Raw genomic sequence first — 22,508 nt, forward strand, 5'->3', positions numbered from 1 at the left:
CACACATGGGGAAGAGCAAACCGCTAGAGGGATTGCCAGCAAGGGGCTCACTATGGAAGGTCTGTCGGGGGCACACTGGTCACAGCCCGGCTGCAGCTCCACCTACAGTGGCTCAACAGCCCACTGAGGACAGAGGACAGCACAGGACGCTGGGGTGTTGGTCAGGAAAGTGGAGGCGGTGTGAATATGAGGGCACGGTCCACATGGCCGCTAGCTGGGGGACTTTCTACGGGTTAATCATCTGGAGCCTCGATTTCCTGCAAAGTGGAAATCAGATTTAACGTGTACGTCAGCAGGTAGTAGGACCACGAGGGTTGAAATGGGTCCAGACTCAGGCCAGATCTGGCCTCTTGAGCTTATTACTGGCTACTGTTACTATGTGTTGTTGACATGAGTGAGCAAAGGCTTCTGGGATGCATTGCCAAGTGTTCAGTTCCTGTAGAGGAAGTGAAGGGGAGGAACTTCAAAGCCCATAAGGGCTACAGAGTCATCTGTGACCTTCAGTACGCGTCACCTGGAGGATGTGGTATCTGGCTTCCAGGCCGGGCTCTGGAGCCCCAGCCTCAGGCAGGCAGAGCACAGCAGCCAGGAGCGCTAATAGAATTTCCTAATCCCATTAGGGAGAAAATCATCTCATTGTGCCGCACATGTCGGGAGGAATCCAAGTTCACACACTTCATTACCGGGAATTCTGACTTCACCCATTCTCACTTCTGCAGGGCCCATTTGTAACTTTAAAGGGATTAGCAGGCCAAGGCGGACTCGTTCGTAAGGTTAAAGGAATTAGCGACCAAGATGGAGACATTTGAAAAGTCAAAGGGATTAGCAGGCAGAAGCCCCTAGGAATGACTGCCCCGCTCCTAGCTGGTCCCCAGTGGTCTACAAACCGAGCCCTGGGTTGGGTACACAGCGCTCCAGTCAGCATGGGCGAGGGGGGAGGGGACCTCTGGTTCCGGAAGGTTCTGAAGGGGCCCAGAGAGCCCGCCTGCCTGCCCGGCTACTGCTGTCGGGCCGTAGCCATGCTGATGGTGTCTTTCTGCTTGCAAGTGCTTGTCGGAAGGCAGTCTGCAAAGCAGTTCATAAACGGGGACCTGCCCGGCCCTTTCCACTCTGCCCAGCCCCAGCGCGCTTTAACGGTCCCCAGACCTTCGTCTTGCCTTGATGGCTGAGTCTTTTGTCTTGGAGGTGTTCCCATGGGAGTGTACCAAGTCAGTCTCTCACTGTCTTCATCGGAGGTCAGGGTTGGGCTGTAGCCATGGCTGATTTCGATAATCTTCCTACTGCCTGATGGCTTTGTTTAGTTATTAGGAATGGTAATGAACACCATCTCTCTCTCTCTCTCTCTTTCTCTCTTGCTTTCTGCATTTTTGGGTATGTATGTAAAAGTATTTATGAAGGTAGCTTGCAAGATAAGGAATCTCGGGACCATTTAAACATTTCTCGGTAATCGGGGCTGAAATTAGATCTCTTCAGCCTCCTGCCCTGATCACAGAGAGCTTTGATTATGGTCACTGGTGCGTGTTCTGACGCTGGGAGAGTCTGTGTGGGTTTGTGCACTGAGAGTAGAGAAGGAAGGAGGTGGTGGCAATGGGAGGAACGAGGCTGGGGGGGTTGATAGCTGGAGTAGGGCTGGTTCTCCGAGTCCAGCACTCAGCATCCCATTGAGACCTCCATTACAAGTGCTGGCCCTGGCTCTGATCCCCAACACCGGTTGTCCTCTGACCTCCATATGGGCGCAGACCCAGATGAATAAATCAATAAATACCTAAGTGTAGCTCCAAAATGAGAGTGCAAAGCACAAAGAAAGGCTTTCCGTCTGTCTTCTTGAGTGCCCCCCAGCACTCCCAGGCTCATGCATGTCTCCTGGTTGCACGCAGACCACGCCTTCAGAGGAGCCAGGTGGGCCGCAGACGCTGACCCCACAGGCTCCCTGTGCAGATGGTCTTGAGGAGCCCGGGGCCCGGCAGCGGGCACTCAGTGCTGTCAGCGTCCTCACCAGTGCCCTGGAAGGTCAGTGTCCCCTCCCACACTTTCCCGGCTCCGTCTTCTGACTGCCCCCATCCTTGGACCCCCGTGCCCCTCCCAGACCTCTCTTCCTCTGGCTGGGACTGTTCTTGCCTGTTCTCTGGTCTCTTCTTTGGTTCTGCTGCTTCCCCGGGTATCCCCACAGCCATCCTGCACTGTCCCGGGCTCTCCCCGCCTCATCTACCCCTCTCCCAAGCATACCTCAGTCTGCCTAGAACCACCCTGCCTCCTGCATGCCCTTCCCCTTCTAGTCTGTTCTCAGCCATTGCCATATCCACTCAGACCACTGCAGCAGTCCTGCACCCAGTCAGCTGGCCCCACCCTAGCCAACTCTACACAGCTTCCAAGCCAAAGTGGGTGCCCTGTCTTGTGTCATCCTGCCCCAGATACAGATGCTTGTGTTTTACAGCCTGTGCCAACACCTCTCCCCTCGGCCCTGTGTACCCTCACACCAGACCTCGGCCATTCTGCTCCTTGTCCTCCTTTGCAGCACTGAGCATCCCCACATTCGTGGGAGACGGTGTCTTACTTGAACCTGCGTTAGCCCTAATCTGTCACACCCTCATTTCTGTCTTAGTCTCTCTTTGCAGCCCTTTCCTCCCACATTTCCAGAGTGTAGAGCTGAGACCTAGGCCACCCATTTCCCTGGCCTTTCCTCATTATGCTGCTGTCACTTAGCACCCTGCTCTCTCCCCCATGCAAGTCCCCAGACCTTGCTAGAATGTCACCAGATGCAGACAACAAAACCGAGTCAACTTCCTGGCTGTCCCCAGAGCTGGAGGAGTCCCACCGCAAGTGTCCGCCGTGCTGGAACCGCTTTGCCCAGCGCTACCTGATCTGGGAGTGCTGCCCGCTCTGGATGTCGCTCAAGCAGAAGGTGAAGTTCGTGGTCATGGACCCCTTTGCCGACCTCACGATCACTATGTGCATCGTGCTCAATACACTGTTCATGGCGCTGGAGCACTACAACATGACGGCCGAGTTCGAGGAGATGCTGCAGGTTGGGAACCTGGTAAGGACCGCCCATCGGCTCTTAAGTGGGCATCGCTGAGGGGCATGGCTTTTGTGGGGGAGGGAGGCTGAACGTCAGAGGGGGCTTTGGAAGCCGTCACTCACTGGAGACATCCTGGAAGAGGGAGTTCTGGAGTCAGGCTGTAAGGCGCAAAGGTGTGCATATTTGAGTGGGAGACTGGGGTTCAAGCACGTGAATGTGTTGAAAGTGAGTGGGGGCATATGAAGCGTGTGGAGCTCAGACAGCAGTGAGCAAATAGCGAAGGAAGGCCCACGGAGGAAGGGGTTGCTCTTGCCTAGCAGAGGACTGTGCAAGTGAACGTCCAGGGTTGTTGACCGGGGAGAAGGGTGAGTGGCTGGGTAGAAAGGAGAAGGGAGGATTGGAGAGATGAGTGCATTATTAGAAGATGTAGTGAGAGATAAAGGAATGGATGATTAAATAGAGACTAGAAGAAAATAGAGATGATGGATAGATGGTGGGTGTGTAAGTGTGAAGGAGGGATGAAAGACAATAGGTGGGTGGATGATGGATTGACCAATGGATGGATGGATGGATAGGAGGGTGTGTGGGTGGATGGATGGATGATGAATGGGAAGTTGTGTGGATGGATAGATGAGAGGATGTGTGGGTGGATGGATGGATGGATGGATGGGAGGATGGATGTATGAGAGGATGGATGGGAGGGTGTGTGAGTAGATGGATGGATGAGAGGATGGATGATAGGATGTTCGGGTAGATGGATGGATGAGAGGATGTGTGAGTAGATGGATGGATGAGAGGATGGATGAGAGGATGTGCGGGTAGATGGATGGATGGATGAGAGGATGGATGGATGGAATGGAGGATGGATGATTAGAGAGTGAACAAGATGAGAAGGATGGACAGATGGATAATTAGGAAGAAAGGAAAAGAAGGACAAAGAGATAGGTGATTAGAGGTGATAGAATAGGAGACAGTAACAGATGAATGGATCAACAGTTAGGTGGGAGAGAGACAAGGAGAAGGAAGGAAAGATGGCTGGATCTGTAGGTGAAGGCAAGTGGATGATTAGAGAGCAGGAGAGTGTGGGAGGCAGGGTGGATGGATTGGTGGGTGGATGATTATATAGGAGAAGGAATAAAGGAGAATGGATGTGTGAGGAGATGATGGCAGGCCTGGTGGGTGGCTAGATGGATGGATGGCTGAGTGTGGTGAGCCAATCAAGGACATGCAGAGCCAGGTGTGAATTCTGACTCAGCCCTTACTAACCATGAGACCTCAAGCAAACTACTTAGTCTGGTAATTGGCACAATAAGTATGTGCTGGATTTAATAAATGCAAGGACTCAGACAATATGAACCTCTTTGGAAGCTAATGAGGCTGAATAAGATAATGTCCATAGCGTGCGTTCCTCCAGCTTGCACGAACAACAAGCTTTCAGCATAGATGACGCTGTCGCTGTTGTCTTTATTAAAGGGACTGATTCCAGGAGTCAAAATGTCTGGGTTCCTTCAGATAATTTTCTTAAAACCACATCAGGTTCTGCCTCTTGGCGTCGCAGATGGAGAAACTGAGGCAGGAGGGGTGAAATGGTGGGAGCAGAGTTACACATGCATCCAGTGTATCCTGACATGTGGACCCTCCAGGTCCTCAGCAGGGTTGGCCAGAGCTCCTGAGATCACTGGCCGGCCAGTGAGGAGGCCCCGGCTGGGTCTCAGGCACAGCTGCTCCGGGGGCTCGCACAGGCAGGCAGACCTCACGCACCCTGTGAGCCGTGGGTATTTGCTTCTGTAACTCCTCTATAAACGCAGAAGTCCAAGTGGTCGTTTGCAGAATTTATTACCACTTTTCCAGTCATTTGAGGGCATTTGGCCATCCTTTACTTCCTTAGCATGTGCAGTCTCTCGGTACGGCCGTTGTGATTTTTGAGTGGTCTTCGGTACACCTCGGCATGCGGAGTCCCACGGTGCAGCCGCGGGCACTAAGTGGCTGTCGGATGGTCATCGTGGGATTTAAGCAGAGTGTAGTTTCTCTGGGTTGGCCTGGGCAGCAGTTGGACGTAGTGAAGAGCCTTAGTGGCTCTGCTGAGCTGCCAGCCTGTGGTTGACAGTTGTACTAAACCCAAGACTCTGTTCCTGGTAGCTGCTGTGTTTCACACTGTTTGAATAGCTTTACTGCTAACATGAAAGGCTTTGGCCTTCTAGAATTTAATATAGTACAAGTGGCTTAAATATTAACGTAAAGAAACAAAACCACCGAAATAACTATAGGCAGGTAACCTTGGTGTGGGGACGGACTCTCCAAGCGTGTGTCCAAAGGCACATTCCATAAAGGGAGCTGCAGATTAAACTGTTTAGCCCACTACGCAATCAAAGGCAGCATTGCTAAGAGCATAGCTTGAAAAGCTTGCCCTTACAAAGGAATTAAAAACACAGCAGGTTGGGGCTGGGGCTGGAGAGATGTCTCAATGGTTAAGTCCTGGATTGCAGAGGTCCTGGGTTCAGTTCCCAGCACCCACATGGAGGCTCAGTACTGCCTGAAGCTCCAGTTTCAAGGGATCCGACTCCTTCTGCCCTCTGCATGCCCATGCATGTAACACACACAGATAAATAAATCAATCTTGAAAAAAGAATAAGGTGGCAATTTTTCTATCATATAGTAAAACATATTACAAAACCTCCAAAAATGTGGTATCTATAAAGGGATTCAGTGCTGTAAGACTGAAATGTTAGGACTAAAGCAATCCTATTGGAGAACTGGTTGCAGGATTATAAATCAGTAAGAAAAGGGTGGGCCACTCTATAGACGGTCCTGGGAAGAACGGTTCATCTGAGCGGAATAAAGCTAATTTAGGTCCCTACTTCATGCCATGCTCACTAATTAGATGCTGGGGAATCTGCTTCGACACTTAACTAAAATAAAAACTTGTTTAAAGTTTGGAGTATGAAAGAAGATTGTATCCTGGCATTAAAACGTGTAGTGCCGTAAACCCAGCGAGGTCACCAGTACCCAGCAGATACTCACCTGTCAGAGGACAGAGTGTGGCAGTAGTGAACCCTTAAGCGTCAGTTGGGAAGGGAAGGGACCGTTAACACCTTTCCCGGTTTCACCCCGCCCAGCTTGGGGATTGTAGTAGTTGCTCTTCTGCTGCTGTGAAAAACACCAAAAGCAGCTTCAAGGAGAGTTCATTCCGGCTTACGGTTCCTGGTTCCTGCAGGCTGGGTGTTCGCAGAGGCCGGGGAAGCCCGGCAGCAGGAGCAGGGAGCTGAGGGCACAGATTTCTACCCAGAGCAGGAAATGGAGCAAGTGAGCTGGCCGTGGGGCTGTACAGACCCTCACAGCCTACCCTGGTGGTGTCTTCCCTCCACCTGCGGAGGGTTATATAACCTCCCGAGGCAGCCCCACCAGCTGAGATCCAAACAGTTTCAATACCGGAGCCTCCTGGGGTGACATTTCTCTTTCAAAACACCACAGGGAGGAAAGGGTTCATTCGGGGCTTCCAAGTCACAGTCCATTGTTAAGAGCAGTCATACAAACACATGATATATAGTTTTCGTGTGTTTAATATGTAACATGGCTAGATGGTGCACGTCAAATCTGGGCAGTAACTGCCCAGTGGCTGCAGCACTGTGAAGAGTTCTGTAAGTTACCTGTGCTGGTGGACAGGAGGCCGAGCCACCGTGGAGGCCATCATGTGGGTGGGTGCTTAATCTCTGTCCCCTTATTTGTACGGTAGTAATAATTAGCATCCCACATCACAGGGGTTCCTGTGAGGAGTAAATGGTGGGACTTCGGTAAAAGACTAGAGGGGTGCCCACCGCAGCATACGGCAAATACCAGTTCCGTCATTTTTGTTCCTGTTTTCTGAGAATGAATGAAATAGTGTTGGGCCAGGCATGGTGGTGCACGGCTTTAATCCCAGTGCTCAGAGGCAGAAGCAAGGAGATCTCTGAGTTGGAGGCAGGCTGGTCTACAGAAGGAGTTCCAGGACAGCCAGGGCTATATAGAGAAAGCCTGCCCTGAAAAACCGAACCCAAACAAACAAACAAAAAACAGCATTAGAAGCAAATAAAAAATGCTTTTTTTTTTTTTTTTTTTTTGTTATTTAAGGCAGGATCTCACTTAGGCCAGGCTGGCCTTGCGCTCACCGTATAGCTGAGAACGACCTTGAACTCTTGGTCCTCCTGCCCCACCCTCCTGTTCTAGGATTATAGCCATAACCATTGTGCCTAGCTCCTAAGTTATTTCTTAACGTAAAAAATAAAAATATAAATGGCAAGCCAGAAAATAATAGCGGCACACTTCGCAGACTGGGCAGCAACGTCCCCCGTCTAAAGAGTACATTTATACACAATTCAGACATGAGCAAGCACTGTGCCAGGACAATCAGCAACGGCTGGGAGCAGCGGTTTGGCAGGAGAAATGCAAAGATAAGGGCATAGCTGATAAAGCAGCTGTGTGCTGGGAGCAGAAACACGGGATTAGCAGTCAGAGGGGGACGGTTGTCACACGCGGCTCATGAGGCTGGTTAAGACCTGGCTCGGAGGACAAGTGAGCCACGTCAGAATCCAGTGATGGTCACTGATACCGTTCCATTTCTAACACTCTACTTTATGAAGAGAGTAGAACAGTGTGCCTGCAACATTCTCTTAATTATGACAGTCCGGCAAAGAAGATCGTTTACCAGAGAGAGCTGCTTAAACTGCTGCGGCACATCACTTCCATAGACCGTGCCGCCGGTGCTGATAATAGTAATGGACAAGAAGAAAGGGGTGCTGTGAATTGTATTTATCTAACATGGGAAAGGGTCACAGTGTCAGGGGTTAAGCTCATGTTTGCTACACTGTGCATCATGTAATCTCGAGAAAGACATATGCCAAGGTCAAGAAAAAGGTCTGGGCTATGTGAAACCCTGTCTCAAAAGGACCCCTTCTGTAAAAAAAAAAAAAAGAAAAAGAAAAAGAAAGAAAAGAAATTATTGTTTGTGTATGTGTTTGTCTGTATGTCTGTATATGCACCACAAGTGTGCAGTACCAAAAGAGGCCACAAGAGGGTGTCTGATCCCCTGGATCTGGTGTTACAGACAACAGTGAGCTGCCACATGAGTGCTGGGAACTGGACTAGATACTCTGGAAGAGCAGGCTGTGCTTTTAATGATGTATCTGCCTCTCAGACTTCAAACCCCACTGCTTGAGGGTCTCCAGAAGTTTCCCACAGGCTGGGAGGTCTCCATCAGCCGTGATAGGGAAGCCCCCTGCTAAGGAATCAGGGGAAGTAGGAAGCCATACTGAGCCCACTGAGCATCCAGCTTTCTGCATCTGGAGCAGCCCTTGCCTAGGTCTGGTGCCCTCAGCCCCGCTCAGGAGTGCTGGCACATCTGCTGACCACAGCGTGGTGCTCTCTTGCAGCTCCACGTGGAGCACTGGCTTCACATCCTTCACTGTAACTCTTGAATGCATTTGTCCCAGTTCATATATGTCCTCACTGAGAGATCAGCAGAGCGTTCTCTGTGCCACACGTCTGGTTGCCAGTCTGTGCTTCTGTGCACACCACACACCATCAGCCAGGAGCTTGGGGAAGGGGGACAGGAAGAGCCTTTGCTGAGCATTGCTCCCCTGAATGGAGGAGTAACACCCACGAGCCCATCGGACAGGCCTTAGAAACATACCCCCTCTCATGTGCTCAGGCAAGGTCTAGGGAGGCCCAAGCCTGTGTGCTGAAGAAGAGGCAGCCACTGGCCACTCTTGGGGCTCTCAGGGAAGCTGAGTGCTTTGCTTTGTGGGGTGGGGGTGGGGGGTCTGAACCCAGGCTGGGCACATAAGGCTCCCATGAGTCATGGAGTAGTGGTACCAGATGGGGGTGTGGTAGCCTGCAGGCCTGGTACAGCTCCAAGGCACGCTGCCTCCCGCCCTCCCTCCCAGCATCCCCCGGGGGCCTCCCCAGACCAGCCACCGCCTCACCATGGCTAAGCCGGCCCCTGTGCACCCCTGATTTCACACCAGCTGCGACCTCAGCAGACATGCCCTCCTCTGGGGACCATGCCCCATCCGTCTGGCACCCCTCAGGGCCTTGGGTTGTGTCATGGCTGCCTGTCAACACCACAGGCTCCACAAGCCGACCATCAGGCAGCTTGGTCACAAGTCAGCAAACCCAATAAGCCAGCCTCTGTCTCCTCAGGGACGTCTCTGGGAGAGCATTCCAGCCTTGACGCTGCAGCACGGCACTGTCGTCTAGGAAGTTCACACTCAAGAACCAAAAAAAATCAAAAAATGAAACAAAATTATTATTTTTTTATTTTAAGTTTTTAAGTTTACTTGTGTTAGGCCTCAGCTGCAGGCCATGGGCGCGACCAGCCCAGCCCTGTGACTATGTTCTTAATAGGCTCTTGAGCTTTGTAGCTTCGTGACCCTAGATAGCTAGGGTCCTCAGTGCCTCAATTTCCTTACATGTAAAATGGAACAGCGATGCTCTCCTATCAGGTTTTTGGATGAGTTTTTAAAAATTCACATGGGCTGGGGAGATGTCTTCATGGGTAAGAGTGCTTGCCAGGCGGGCATAAGGATCTGAGTTCAAATCCCTAGGATCCACATGAAAAGCCAGGCTTAGCCTGGCACAGTGACCCACACCTTTAATCCTAGCACTGAAGAGGTAAAGACAGGAACTTCTCCACAAGTTCAAGACCATCCTGCAAAGAGAGCTCCGGGCCACCAAGGCCACAGAGTGAAGAGCTTGTCCAAAAGGAAAACAAAACAAACAAACAAAAAACACATCGTTTTAAAGCCAGGTGTGGCCATGCACGCCTGTAACCCCAGTGATGTGGGTGGCAGAGACAGAGCGTCCCTGAGGCCTGCTCAGGGCCAGCCAGGTTCAGTGACACACCCCCTCAGGGAAGTCAGGGCTGTAGAGCAGAGTACTTGATGTCTTTCTCTGGCCTCTACACCTATGTAAGGGCCACACAGCCCTACACACACACACACAGACACAGACACACACACACCACACACAGACACACACACACACAGACACACATACACTCACACACACATAAAACCCACAGGGTGGTGATAACGCACACCTTTGATCCCAGCCCTTAGGAGGCAGAGGCAGGCAGATCTCTGAGTTTGAGGCCAGCCTGGTCTACAGAGTGAGTTTCAGGACAGCCAGGGCTACACAGAGAAGCCCTGTCTCAAAAAACTAAACAAAAACAAAACAAAAATACCCACAAGCACCTGGAGCAACGCCTGCACGTGGCCGGCAGTGGTTGTTGTTATGAAAAACCGGCTTGTGGAAAGGGTGTGGGGGCCTGGGAGAGGCCGAGCTCCGGGTGCCGTGAGGCGCCCCGGCTGCCCCTGCCGATGGCTGTGAGAGCTGCATGTCTGTGCAGCCCGTGATGAGTGTGGGCTGTTTCCGAGCTGCTGAGCCCGGCCAGCAGCCCGGAGGCCTGGGGCGGGGGTGGGGGAGGACGCTGGCCGGGAGTCCGGAAGCGGGGTGCCTGCTGGCCGGGGCCTCCAGCCCGCGCTCGGGACCCGCTGACCGCGCTCTCTCTGCAGGTCTTCACGGGGATCTTCACAGCAGAGATGACCTTCAAGATCATCGCCCTTGACCCCTACTACTACTTCCAGCAAGGCTGGAACATCTTCGACAGCATCATCGTCATCCTGAGCCTCATGGAGCTGGGCCTGTCCCGCATGGGCAACCTGTCTGTGCTCCGCTCCTTCCGCCTGGTACCCGCTGGGCCCTGCGGGGGGGGGGGGTCGATAGGGGGTGGAGTGAGGACTGGGAACCCCCTCCCTGCGGCCGCTGTCCAGACACGATGCCTTTGCTCTCTCACACTCTGGTGATGTCAAGACATTTTTTAAGTGTTTCTGGGTGCCTGGCCCAGAGGAGATGTTTCTGGGGGGAACAGCTGATGATGACGCAGCCTTTCATGTACCTCCTTAGTCCTGACGGGATCCAGGAGTGGGGTCCATGTTAAAATGTCCCCAGCTGGTGGATGAGAGAGTAACCTCCGAGACATAAAGTCCCCAGAGCCATAAGCTAGACACAGGTCTATGGCGGCTTGCTCAGGGCATTGCCTACAGAAATGGCTTTTTTCTTTTTCCTAACTTGCAAGTGCTTAAATTACCCAGGATCTTGCTAAAGCACAGAGGCAAGTTCAGTGGATCTCAGATGTCACTGAATCTGCTGTCTATGGCTTACACGTGGAGCTCAGAATACCCGAGGCCCAGTAGGGGCTAGTGGTGTGGTCAGGGAGGGCTTCCTGGAGGAGGACTGTAGCAGCTCCAGTGGAGGATGTAGGAACAGCAAGGAAAACCCAGGCTGTTTGGCTCTAATTCTGGCCTTATTCCTGTGAGCCAAGGAACTTACAGAAGTTACTTTGACTACCAAAGGGGGGTAGTAACCATGCCAGCCTGTGTGGGCACCAGAAACCCATGCTAAGTCTAAGCACAGCCTAGGGCACCCTGAGGCCCAGTAAGTAGAAGCACTGCCATCTTTCCCTGTGGTGGCTCAGAGGAAAGAAAGAGAGCTGGATTGGGTGAGTCGATGGCTTGAGCCGGCCTGAAGTGCCTGACGGGAACCGGTTCACTAGGGCACAGCAGGCTGGGGGAATCCACGGGGCTGCCCTGGAATGAGGGTAGGCAGGCGGAGGTTGGTGTGGGACAGAGGGGGTCTAACGGGAAGAGACGGGCTGCAGCCCAGTCCTGACACAGGCTGGCACCTGGGCGGCCGGCTTTCCACACATTGTGGCAAAAATCAGCAGCCTTTCCCTCAGAGAAACTAGTGGGCTGTGCGTCAGGGAAAACAGGGCCTCCGGGGCTCTCTGGCAGGAGCTGGGGCCGATGTCCGAGAGTCGCAGAGGCCCACACCTGTCAGCAGGCACTGCTCTCTCCTTTCCCAGCTGCGCGTCTTCAAGCTGGCCAAGTCCTGGCCCACGCTGAACACACTCATCAAGATCATCGGGAACTCCGTGGGCGCCCTGGGCAACCTGACCCTGGTGCTGGCCATCATCGTCTTCATCTTCGCCGTGGTGGGCATGCAGCTGTTCGGCAAGAACTACTCGGAGCTGAGGCACCGCATCAGCGACTCCGGCCTGCTGCCGCGCTGGCACATGATGGACTTCTTCCACGCCTTCCTCATCATCTTCCGCATCCTCTGCGGGGAGTGGATCGAGACCATGTGGGACTGCATGGAGGTGTCGGGGCAGTCCCTGTGCCTGCTGGTCTTCCTGCTCGTCATGGTCATCGGCAACCTGGTGGTGAGTCAGCCGAGGCCCGCAGTGCGCGCCGCCCCGCCCCGCCCCTCCGTCCCTTCATCTGCCCACCCCGCTCTCTGGCCAGTTACCCAGCCAGCTGTCGGTAGCCCACCTTCCCGCAGGCCCGATCGCCTGCCCGCTCACTCATCGGCTTGCTCGTCTACCCATCTCTCCCTGTCTACCCGACCATGCGTCCTCACACCCGGGCACACACCCATCCACCAACAGCAGGTCTAGTCAGGATTCGTTCTTCCGTCCCTCTGCTCAGCAACGTGCTCACCTATCCAGCCGTCTATGGCCTCGTCACCCCTCACCTCCCACCTTCTCGCCTGTCTACTCGGTTAGCGCCCCTTCCGTCCATCCGTGCATTCACTCACCAGGCGCTCGTCCGGCCACTCCCTCGCTGCCCAGCAACTTCCGTTCACACACACATCCGTTCGTGCAGGGCCCCGTCCACGCTGCCCGCATCTGTCTCCTCTCTTCTCTGCCCTCCGCCAGCCTGCCCTCACAGCCCTCGATCTCCACCCTTCCGACCTATCCAACAGGCTGTTCGCGCCATCCAACAGCCCTTCACTGAGTCCTCCTTCCTTGCACCTCGCTCATTAATTCATCTGCACACTCATCTTCACGCGTGTTCGCGGATTGCTGATTTCGAACTCATTCATTTCCTAATTGACTGGTCCCTCGTTGCCAATGAATCACCCCATGCTTTTCTGCTCAGAGTAACAGACACTCCCTAAGCATTTCTTGCAGGCAAACGTTCATACTGGCTGTTGGTGGGCTGACCCAGGGAAGTGCGGCCTAGGCCAAATGCTGGTGCTGCTCCCCAGCTTGAGAGATGTGGGGAAATAACCCTCAGACAGGAGCAACTGATCAGTGCCCCTAAGGAAGACCCCGCAGGGTCACTCCTTCCCAGCTAGGGAAACTGAGGAAGGCTCCCAGCTCAGAAGACACAGGTTAAAGTAAGTCCCTGGCTCAGGACAGGAGCCACGTTATTGGACACGTAGGAGACCAACACACACAGCCAGTCTCGCACAGTCTGGCCCCACTGTGGCTACCAGGTCCCTCCTGGGCAGCAGGGCCATCCCAGCAACGTGGTGTGTGATGAGAACTACGGGCTGCAGAGCCATTCCCCAAACCTGCCTGTGTTCCCTCTCCAGGGGCCTCGGCCAGGCCAGGCCAGGCCCCAACAGACTGTCCACCCCCTCAGTCCCCAGGCAGAAAGCTCAGGGCCCCGTCAAAGTAGCTGCCCCTTGGGGTGGAGCCTCACTTAGTCCCCTACTTGGCCACAGGGGCTGCCAGACTCTTTCTGTTAAAAAAAAAAAAAAAAAAGCCGAAAGTAAATGTGCCCAGCACTCAGCCTGATGCCAGGCTGAGCCGCCCCTCACACAGAGCCCTGCCATTTCTGAGCGGATCTGCCTGGGGACAGGAAGATTAGAGGCTCTGGAGGAGGGCAGCTGCTGCCAGCCCACGCTGCCGCCTCGGGAACAGGGCCGCTGCTGAGGCCAGCCGCGTGGGTGGAAGCAAGCGAGCTGCTGAAACGGGAAGCGATCAAGCGAGGCTGGGAGCCACGAGTGACTGACGGGGAAGCCCTGGAAGAAACCGAATTTCGGAAGCTGGAGAGGGGTTCTGAGTGGGTGGACAAGGCCTCCTACCTTGCCTGAAGCTTGGAGCCAGGACTTCCCTAGGGAGCCAGGACTTGTGTGACCAGGGATGGGTGAGGGCCCACAGTGAGCAGCAGGAACAGGGAAAGGCAGGCTGTGCTTAGACCCAAAGCCAGAGGCCAGGGGCCAGGCTAGAGGTTGGCACTGTGAGCAGTTTTCATTAATACTGAATCCCTCGTCCCTGGTGAGGACATTTCTCCAGAGAGTTGGCACAGAAGCACCTTTGGCCTTTGCTGCCATGGGAATGCTTGTTCCATTTAATCAACGCCTTCTTACTGGGCCTCGTCCTCACAATCACCGCCACCTTCACCAGAATGCTCACCCCCAGTTTGGGGGCAGATAGGCTCACCGGCCCGCCGCCATCTTCATTTCCCCTCCATGGGGCTGGGCAGTACACCTTGTCTCGTCACACCCAATTCGAGACATGAGTGTTGCTGCGTTTCTTGTCTCCTGCCGTTGTCCCTTCTCTGCTCGTGTTCCTGTGTCCCTCCCATGGGAAGGGGCCAAGACCCTGTGTCTCTAGACACAGACAGATGCTGAGCAGGTAGCCCGCCTCTGTGGGGAGCCAAGGCTAAAGGCCTCCCTCTTACCCACAGACTCACCAGAGCCCTTAGGGTTGGGAGTAGTTTCTTTGGGGACCTCTGCCTTGTCTCTGACTCCCCACTTCCCAGGAGGGCTCTCTGGGACCACCCTCCCCACTGTGCTCTACTGCCTCATTCATCCAGAGCAGGAGGGGGAAGGGAGGCCTGAATGTAGGGTTGCTGGTGCCTGGTTGAGGCTCTTCCCCATCTGCCCTCTGACCCCGAGCTGAAACACGGGGACCCGACACTGAATTTTCACTGTGGCTGTCTGACTGGGCCTTTCCCAGACAGAATTTAAATTCGTTTTTCTTGCGTAGATGAAGAGAAGGAGGGGGTGTGTGAGAGTCCAGCATCCCACGCTCTGTCTGTCATCACAGTAGCCTCAGTTTCCCCCCCCCAGGGCCCAGCAGTGCCTGGGTGAACTTGACCCGCTGCCTCCCTCAACAGGTCCTGAATCTCTTCTTGGCCTTGCTGCTCAGCTCCTTCAGCGCAGACAACCTCACGGCCCCCGACGAGGACGGCGAGATGAACAACCTCCAGCTGGCCCTGGCCCGCATCCAGCGGGGCATGCGCTTCGTCAAGCGGGCCACCTGGGACTTCTGCTGCAGCCTCCTGAGGCGGCGACCCAAGAAGCCCGAGGCTCTCACCGCCCGCGGCCAGCTGCCCAGCTGCGTGGCTGCCCCCAGGTCCCCACCGCCACCCCCAGAGGTGGAGAGGGTGCCCCCGGCCCGGAAGGAAACACGATTCGAGGAAGACAAGCGACCCAGCCAGGGCACCCCCGGGGATTCGGAGCCCGTGTGTGTGCCCATCGCCGTGGCTGAGTCAGACACGGACGACCAGGAGGAGGATGAGGAGGATGGCACTGAGGAAGAATCCAGCAAACAGGTCAGTCCCTGCCCCGAGGGGGCAGGCACCTGCTGGTGTGGGGTCCAGACTACCTCAGCAGGCCAGCCCCACAGCAGCTGTCCCCTCAGGAGGGAGCCGAGTCCAGCTGTTGTCCATTCATCCTGGAAGTTAGTATCCAGGCCTGGCTAACTTTATAGACAGTGAAAGCGAGGCACCCCCACCCCCAGCACCGACGCTGACTGTTGTCTGGCAGAGCCAGCAGGGACAAATGTCCGGGTGGGAGAGGGCTGTGGTTTGATGACCTCACGGCCATTCCTTCCCCTCCTCCCATGCCTGAGGCCAATTCTGAGATTTAAAAATAAGCATCTCTGAGATGGAGGTGTGAGAGACGGCGCTATCTTATCTCTCACGTGTTATTTTTAACACTTGGGACCAGAGTCTGGCCAGCATGGAGTGTCTGCCCCTCAGGCTTCCCTTGACCTGAGCTGGGCTCCATGGCCCTTCCTTAGCTCCCTGGGTCAAGCATGACCAGGGCCTGCCTTCCATGCTGGTGGCCCTTCCTGGATGCTTCCTCAGCTGGCCCTGGTTGGGCCTGACCCGTGCTGCCTCAGATGGCCTCACAGTCAAGCTTTGGCCCTTCTGGTAGAGTTGTAGGGCTGCAGCAGCGGTTAAGGGGGCTGGGGTCACCAGCAGCTCAGCTTCCAGTCACTCGTGCATAGGACATGGCATGCGCACATGCTTGTGTGTGTGTGTGTGTGTGTGTGAGAGAGAGAGAGAGAGAGAGAGAGAGAGAGACTTGTGGAAATCTTGGGGACTTGAGAAGTTAGCAAATCCTTCTGAGTAGAGTTGGTACCATTGCTAAGATATGCCTCATGGTCCAGCTATGCCCTTTTAGGGGGACTGAAATGTGCTGAGCTTTGGCTATGGGTCCTCTGCCCATCCTTACAGGAACCTCTCACTTAATAACCCAAGACAGCAGGAAAGGGATCTCTAGTGGGTGGAGGTTCATGAAGAGGCTAGGAGGCAGTGGGCAGGGGCCGCAGCCCACGAAGCCAGGGCCCTGGAGACCCTCTGCCCGGTGTTTAGGCTGTGCTCATGGGGTCTCTTCAGCAGGAATCCCAGGTTGTATCTGGTGGCCTAGAGCCCACCCAGGAGCCCAGGCGCAGGAGCCAGGTGTCAGAGACCACACCCTCTGAAGCTGAGGCCAGTACGTCTCAGGCAGACTGGCAGCAAGAGCGGAAGGCGGAGCCCCGGGCCCCGGGGTGCAGTGAGGTAACAGTGGGGTCTGTCGCTGGGGCCCAAGCCAGGCTGTGCCAGGCCACAGCGCAGGCTGTGTTTACAAAGGGAAACCATAGCCAGGGTCTCAGACAGCAAGGGGACCCAGTGAGAGAGGAGGGCGGGAAGCCAGCATCCTGACAGGCAGAGACGGTACCCACCCCAAGGCCACAAGAAAGTCGTGGACCCTGAGGCTGGACGAAGCCAGCACTTCTGTGTGTTCCCCTGTCCTCACACTCTGTCCCTGTGTTCACTTGACAAGCGTTTGTCCTGTGACTCCCCCCCCCCCCCCCCAGCCTACCCCCAATGCAAGGAGGACTTGAGCCATCTCTCAGAACAGTCCTTGCCATACCAGTCACCGGGGGCCTCTGCCTAGCCTGCGGCCACATAAAGGCTTTACTTTGAATTAACATTGCCAATTACTTGGGAGCTTTTTTGTTTAGGAAAAAAAAAAAATCTGCATTTCTTGTTCCTCTTGGAAACTCAAGAGTGGCACCCTGTGCTGTAAAGAGGAGGTTAGCCATTCCCCAGGCTCGGCTGGAGCTCTTTGGTCTGCAGCAGCACTACCCGCCCCATTGTATGTGTGACCCGCCTGGCCCCTCTGCACTTGTGAGTGAGTCTTAAGCCCCGCAGCCAAGGGACCCATGCCGCAGCCTGCCACGCTGCTCAGCCTCACTTGCTTCAAGCATGTGGATAGGAGGTCATGTGCTCAGAGAGTGCCGGTGACCTCAGCCCTCAGCCCGCTGCTGTCCTGTAAGACAGGCCCTAGGGTACTCGGAGCACGAGTCCCTGGTGGACTGTGACCTGACAGGGTCACAGCCGGCTCCCTAGATGGCTAACACGTGGAGTAGGAGGATTCAGGTTGCCAAGCCTCAGGAGAGAGGGCGAACCTTATACGGAGCTTTGTGGCATCTTCCCTTCAGATGTCTGTGGTTCCGAAAGAGAAGGACTCCTCCCGGGCTGGGCTCGTAGCTGGGTTGGTAGGGTGCTTGCCCAGCACACAGACCCCCAGGCTTGATCCCCAGCACTACGTAAATGGAGTGGTGGCCCACAGCTGTGACCCGTGCATGGGGAGCAGAGGCAGGAGGATGAGGAGTTCAAGGTAGGAGGCAGCTTGAATTGAGGCTCAGAAAAAGAGAGAAGAGGCAAAGGGAGGCGCTTCCTCCCTCCTGCAGCTGGGTCCAAGAACTCCCTGACCATTCTCTGTGCCTTACGCAGTCTGCAAAGCCTGCATGGGGACCATGAGACAGAGCCACTCCAAGCAGGCGGTCCTCTCCCCTGAGACCTAGCGCTTCTCCACCACAAACCTCAGCAGTGAGAAGACATGAGGCGCAGATATAAGCATGCTGGTTCATCCCAGGGAGCACAAAGAAGGCAGCGGGAGCCACGTAGCCAGGCCATTGAGAGCCTCCCCTGGCCTTAGGCAGCCAGCTGAGGCAGGAGTGAGAGTGGGCGGAAGCAGACAGCGGCTCCTTTCTCCACGGAAGCCCTCTGACTCTTCTGTCCAAGTTCCGGACTCATGGGGCAATGCTCACTGGAGAGGCCAGGAGGGCCACAAGAGAAGCAGAGGGGGAGAAGAAAGCTGCTAGGCCAGGGCCATGGGCAGGTTCTCTGGAGTGGACTTCAGCGGGTGCCACTGGGGAGCTCAGAGCTCTGAGCCGGCCCCCTGTGCTGTCCCACCCGGAGACCTGCGATGACGACCCCGGCTGCCAATTCACTGGCTGGCCTGTCCCGGAGGAGAGGCCAGCTAAGCTGCAGGGTTCAGAGTGGTGGGACAGGCTGCTGTCTCTACCCACAGACCTCCGATATTACCCACGAGTACCCACAAACACGCACAGGCTGTCGGGTGCCCTACAGTGGCAGGTCTCAACCTTCCCAATGCTGTGACTCTTTAACACAGTTCCTCATTATAAACCCTAATGTGTATTTGGAGGGTTGCCGAAGGGGTCGCGACCCACAGGTTGAGAACCTCTGGTCTGGCGCCTCCCTGGGCACCAAGCAAGTTATCAAGGTCTAGGGCCAAGGAGGGCCAGTTCCAGCGCTTTCTCTGCCCCCACCCAACACCACCTGTGTGAGCTGGGCAGGATGCATGGGCTGTTGCTGGCTTGTCCTCTGCAGGTGTGACTTGCTGCTGTGTGCCTGTGTCTTGGTTTTGAGTCTGTTCTGGATGTGCGTCCGCGTACAAGCAGGTGTCCCCGCTGTCTCCCCCACTCGTCTGTCCGGCCCAAGCTAGATGCATTTCTGCCCTTGAGTTCTCCCGAAGCCCCTCATTCCTCTACATCCCTAAACCAGAACCAGACCTGTAGACCCAGAGTCCCGAAGCCGAGGCTCTGCTCTGCCCTCCCTAAGTGGCTCTTCGGCAGGCAGATTCCCAGGATGTGCAAAGAGGGGCCCACCTGGGCTCCCCCAGATGCCAGGCCGGGGCTGGAGGCTTGTCCTCAGCCCACGGCCATCGCTGCTCACTCCCCACAGACCGCCGAGGAAAGTTACTCAGAGGGCAGCACGGCCGACATGACCAACACCGCCGATCTCCTGGAGCAAATCCCAGACCTCGGGGAGGACGTCAAGGATCCGGAGGAGTGCTTCCCTGAAGGTACTGGCGGCCCTCAGCCACCACCCCTGGGGGGTCTGCTGGTGCAGCGCTGGCCTGCCTCACAAGGGATGCCAGCCCCGTGCTTGTGGTGCGGCGGGCACCACCTTAACCCAGGCTCACCTTGCCACGCAGTCTGCCCCTGGCTACCCCCGCGCTGCGCGGTATGGCCGTGCTGGTGGCCGACATCCGCAGCTTTGTGAATGTGGCATTTGGAGGGCGGATGTGGGTCTCCATCATGTGCCACCGTGGTGTTGGCAGTCACTTAGGGCTCCACCAGACATCCCCAAGGCCCAGACGCTGAAAAGATGGGGTGGATCTCGGGACATGAGTATTCCCAGAGTTTATTTCCTGAGGGGAACAGGGTGACACCCATGCCGTCCCCAGACCCGCCCCAGGTCAGTGCAGCCAGCTTCTTCCCAGTGTTCGCTGAGTGTGCGGCTCTGCAGAGAGCATCCACAGTCCTCCCGCCCCGCGATCCCACGCCATACCCCCGTCATCACAGCCCTTCTCTCAGCCATTCCCTCGAGGACCAGCCTTCGGCCACCAGACCTCGCTGTTCAAGGGCCTGTGCCCCTCCCCCTCCTCCGCAGGCTGTGTCCGACGCTGTCCCTGCTGCACAGTGGACACCACTCAGGCCCCTGGGAAGGTCTGGTGGCGGCTGCGCAAGACCTGCTACCGCATCGTGGAGCACAGCTGGTTCGAGACCTTCATCATCTTCATGATCCTGCTGAGCAGCGGAGCGCTGGTACCGCTGGGGGTGTGGGGCTGGGCGGGCGGGGCTGGGGGAGGGCAGCAGGGCAGCGGGAAGACCCAGAGCAGGGCTGTGCCTCGGTCGGAGATGTGCCGCCCAGGCCCCCTGGAGCAGAGCAGGCTCAGAAGCCTCACACCCACAGCCCCTGTGGAGGCCAGCAGAAGGGCTGGCACCGGCCTGTGTCCAGCCCACTGACTTGTTCCATGAAAGGGAAATCGTTTTCCCTGCATCTGCAGCCTCCCACGTTGGAACTCATCCACCTGCCCTCTGCATCAGACATGCTGTGAGGCCATTAGACTACAGCCATGACTGACGGGCAAGCACTGGCTCCATACCACCCTTGCCTTCCGTGGGCCACAGTCTGAGCTTTGTCGTTCACACATTGTCACATTCTGTGTGTACATCAGCTTCTATGGAAAGAGCAGCCCCCATCCCCACCATTCAAAACTGTACGCGAACACAGGCAGTCAGGTTCCGGAGTCTGTGATCATGACCCTTCATGCATTCGATGGTCTTTTCTAAGCTCTCTGTGTTTCTGGCCTCAAGGTCTTCTGCTCTAGTTGGAGAAACCATATTCAGCAGATTTGAGATGTCAAAGATCAATGCAAGATAGAATAGACTAAGAACGGAGAACTCTGAGTGAGGAGAGGTCATGCAGAGCTAGGACAGTTAGGGAGGACTCCCTGGAGTAAGCCTACAGGCTCACAGTGGAGGACAGCCAAGGAGGAGGGGTGAGACCCTCCATAAGCCCCCGTTTGGCTTTCAAGCACCAGCTCTGAGCCTATAGGCCTTCTACAGAGATGGGCCAGCCCTGGAGATGTCAGTGAGCAGGGATGGGAGTAGTCCAGAGGACGTGGGGAGCAAACACTTGCATTGTTGGCAGCATGAGGATAGGGAGCACTTCGAATGCCCCTGCCTGCTTTAGAGTGGGCCTGGAGCCATGACTCGCAGCCTGCCTGCTGTTTTACCATCAGCAGCCGAAGCCAAGTCTCCGTAGGTTTCAGAGAAGTATGATTTGACAATATGTTAACAAGTTTTGTTTTTAAACAGCCACAAACAAGGGCAGCCAGAGCCATTTAGTCTGGGTTGTGCAGGAAAATCTCAGGCTGGCATAAGTGAGGAGGAGTTTTGGCAAGCATCTGGTGAATCTAATCAGGGTAGACAGCCAAGCACTGTTGCTAAAAAACCACGTCAATGATATATTGGGAAAAAGAAGTCTGCCTGTGTTATTTCAAGTTATAAACTTGTTTAACAGAAAGCAAACTACATCCCTTCCAAAGTGCTGAGGGGGGAAAATTAAGAAAATAGAGATCTTACAAGAAAAAAAAGAAGCAGCAACAGGAAGTGTAAAAAACAAAAAATTATACAGTCAAGTAAGATCAAGCACATCTTAATAATAAATGTAACCGGATAAAATTCACTTTTTAAAAGGAAAAGGACTCTGACCTTGAAAATATATCAGCCATGTGCAACAAAGTGACCAATCATGAAACAAAATTTTAGCTGGCTGAATACCTTTAATCCAAAATGCTTGGGTCCAGAACTGTTTCATATTTTAGAAGTTTGGGCATTTGAGACTATTTGCGTAAAACTACCAGTTGAGCACCCTAAACCCAAATTTCATAAATGCTCAAAATTTGGGATTTAGGTGTCACATCAGATCTCAAAAGGTTTCAAATTTCACTTTTCTTTTTGCATTAGGGATGTGTATTAGTTACTTTCCCCTTGCTATGATAAAATACCTGAGCAAAAGCACCCTAAGGATGGAAAGACTGGTCTGGGGTCACACAGTGAGAGAGCGCAGTCCATCCTGGCTGGGGAGGCAAGGCAGCTGGAGCACAGCGCTGCTGACCACGCCTGGCTGATCAAGAAGCAGGGAGAGGTGACTTTCTGCCCTCGTCTTGCTTTTTCTTTTTTTCTTTTTTCCCCAACCTGTGAGCGGATTAACTGCTTAGTTAATCCCATCTGGAAACACACTCACAGATGTGACCACAGGTGCTTCTATGGTAATTTTAGATCCAGTCAATTTAGCGTTGAAGATTGTGTGTGTGTGTGGTGTCGTCGTGTACATGCATATGTATGTATGTGTGTGTCTATGTGTGTATCTCTGTGTCTATGTGCATGTGTATGTGCACAGGTATGTCCATGGAGGCCAGAAGGGTTGTCAGATCCTCCTGGAGCTACATGTGGTTGTGAGCTGCCCATTGTGGGTGCTGGGGACCAGACTCTGGTCCTCTACAAAAGCAGTTCATGCTTGTAACTGGTGAGCCGTCTCTCCAGCCCCCGCATTAGAACATTTTGAATAACAGTAGAATTATTTTCTTCTCTCAGAACCAGTTATTTTTTCTCACATTAACAGAGATGACACAGAAATCAGGACATTTTTGTTGGTGTGTTAATATTAAACAATGTTGAATTCAAGGAAAAAGGCCTGGGATCAGACAATAAAGCAACCTACAGTTGAGATACAACCACAAGGCTGGGAAGATGTCCACTGGGAAGAGTGCACACTGCGCTTGTGTAGAGAGG

General features: G+C 54.6%; 1 protein-coding gene across 1 annotated transcript in view; it reads left to right on the plus strand.

Annotated features, from left to right (window-relative positions):
* Scn5a (sodium voltage-gated channel alpha subunit 5) overlaps positions 1-22,508 on the plus strand; it is a 74,310-nt gene that overhangs the window by 27,623 nt on the left and 24,179 nt on the right. Inside the window, exons 12-19 of the mRNA XM_060385064.1 lie at positions 1,878-2,010; positions 2,799-3,037; positions 10,567-10,740; positions 11,916-12,272; positions 14,962-15,399; positions 16,471-16,632; positions 19,108-19,228; positions 19,819-19,973. Of these exons, the coding sequence (XP_060241047.1) occupies positions 1,878-2,010; positions 2,799-3,037; positions 10,567-10,740; positions 11,916-12,272; positions 14,962-15,399; positions 16,471-16,632; positions 19,108-19,228; positions 19,819-19,973 (1,779 nt within the window). The remainder of the gene's footprint in view (positions 1-1,877; positions 2,011-2,798; positions 3,038-10,566; positions 10,741-11,915; positions 12,273-14,961; positions 15,400-16,470; positions 16,633-19,107; positions 19,229-19,818; positions 19,974-22,508) is intronic.

This window comes from Meriones unguiculatus, chromosome 6, assembly GCF_030254825.1.
Source record: "Meriones unguiculatus strain TT.TT164.6M chromosome 6, Bangor_MerUng_6.1, whole genome shotgun sequence".
Lineage (NCBI taxonomy): Eukaryota > Metazoa > Chordata > Mammalia > Rodentia > Muridae > Meriones > Meriones unguiculatus.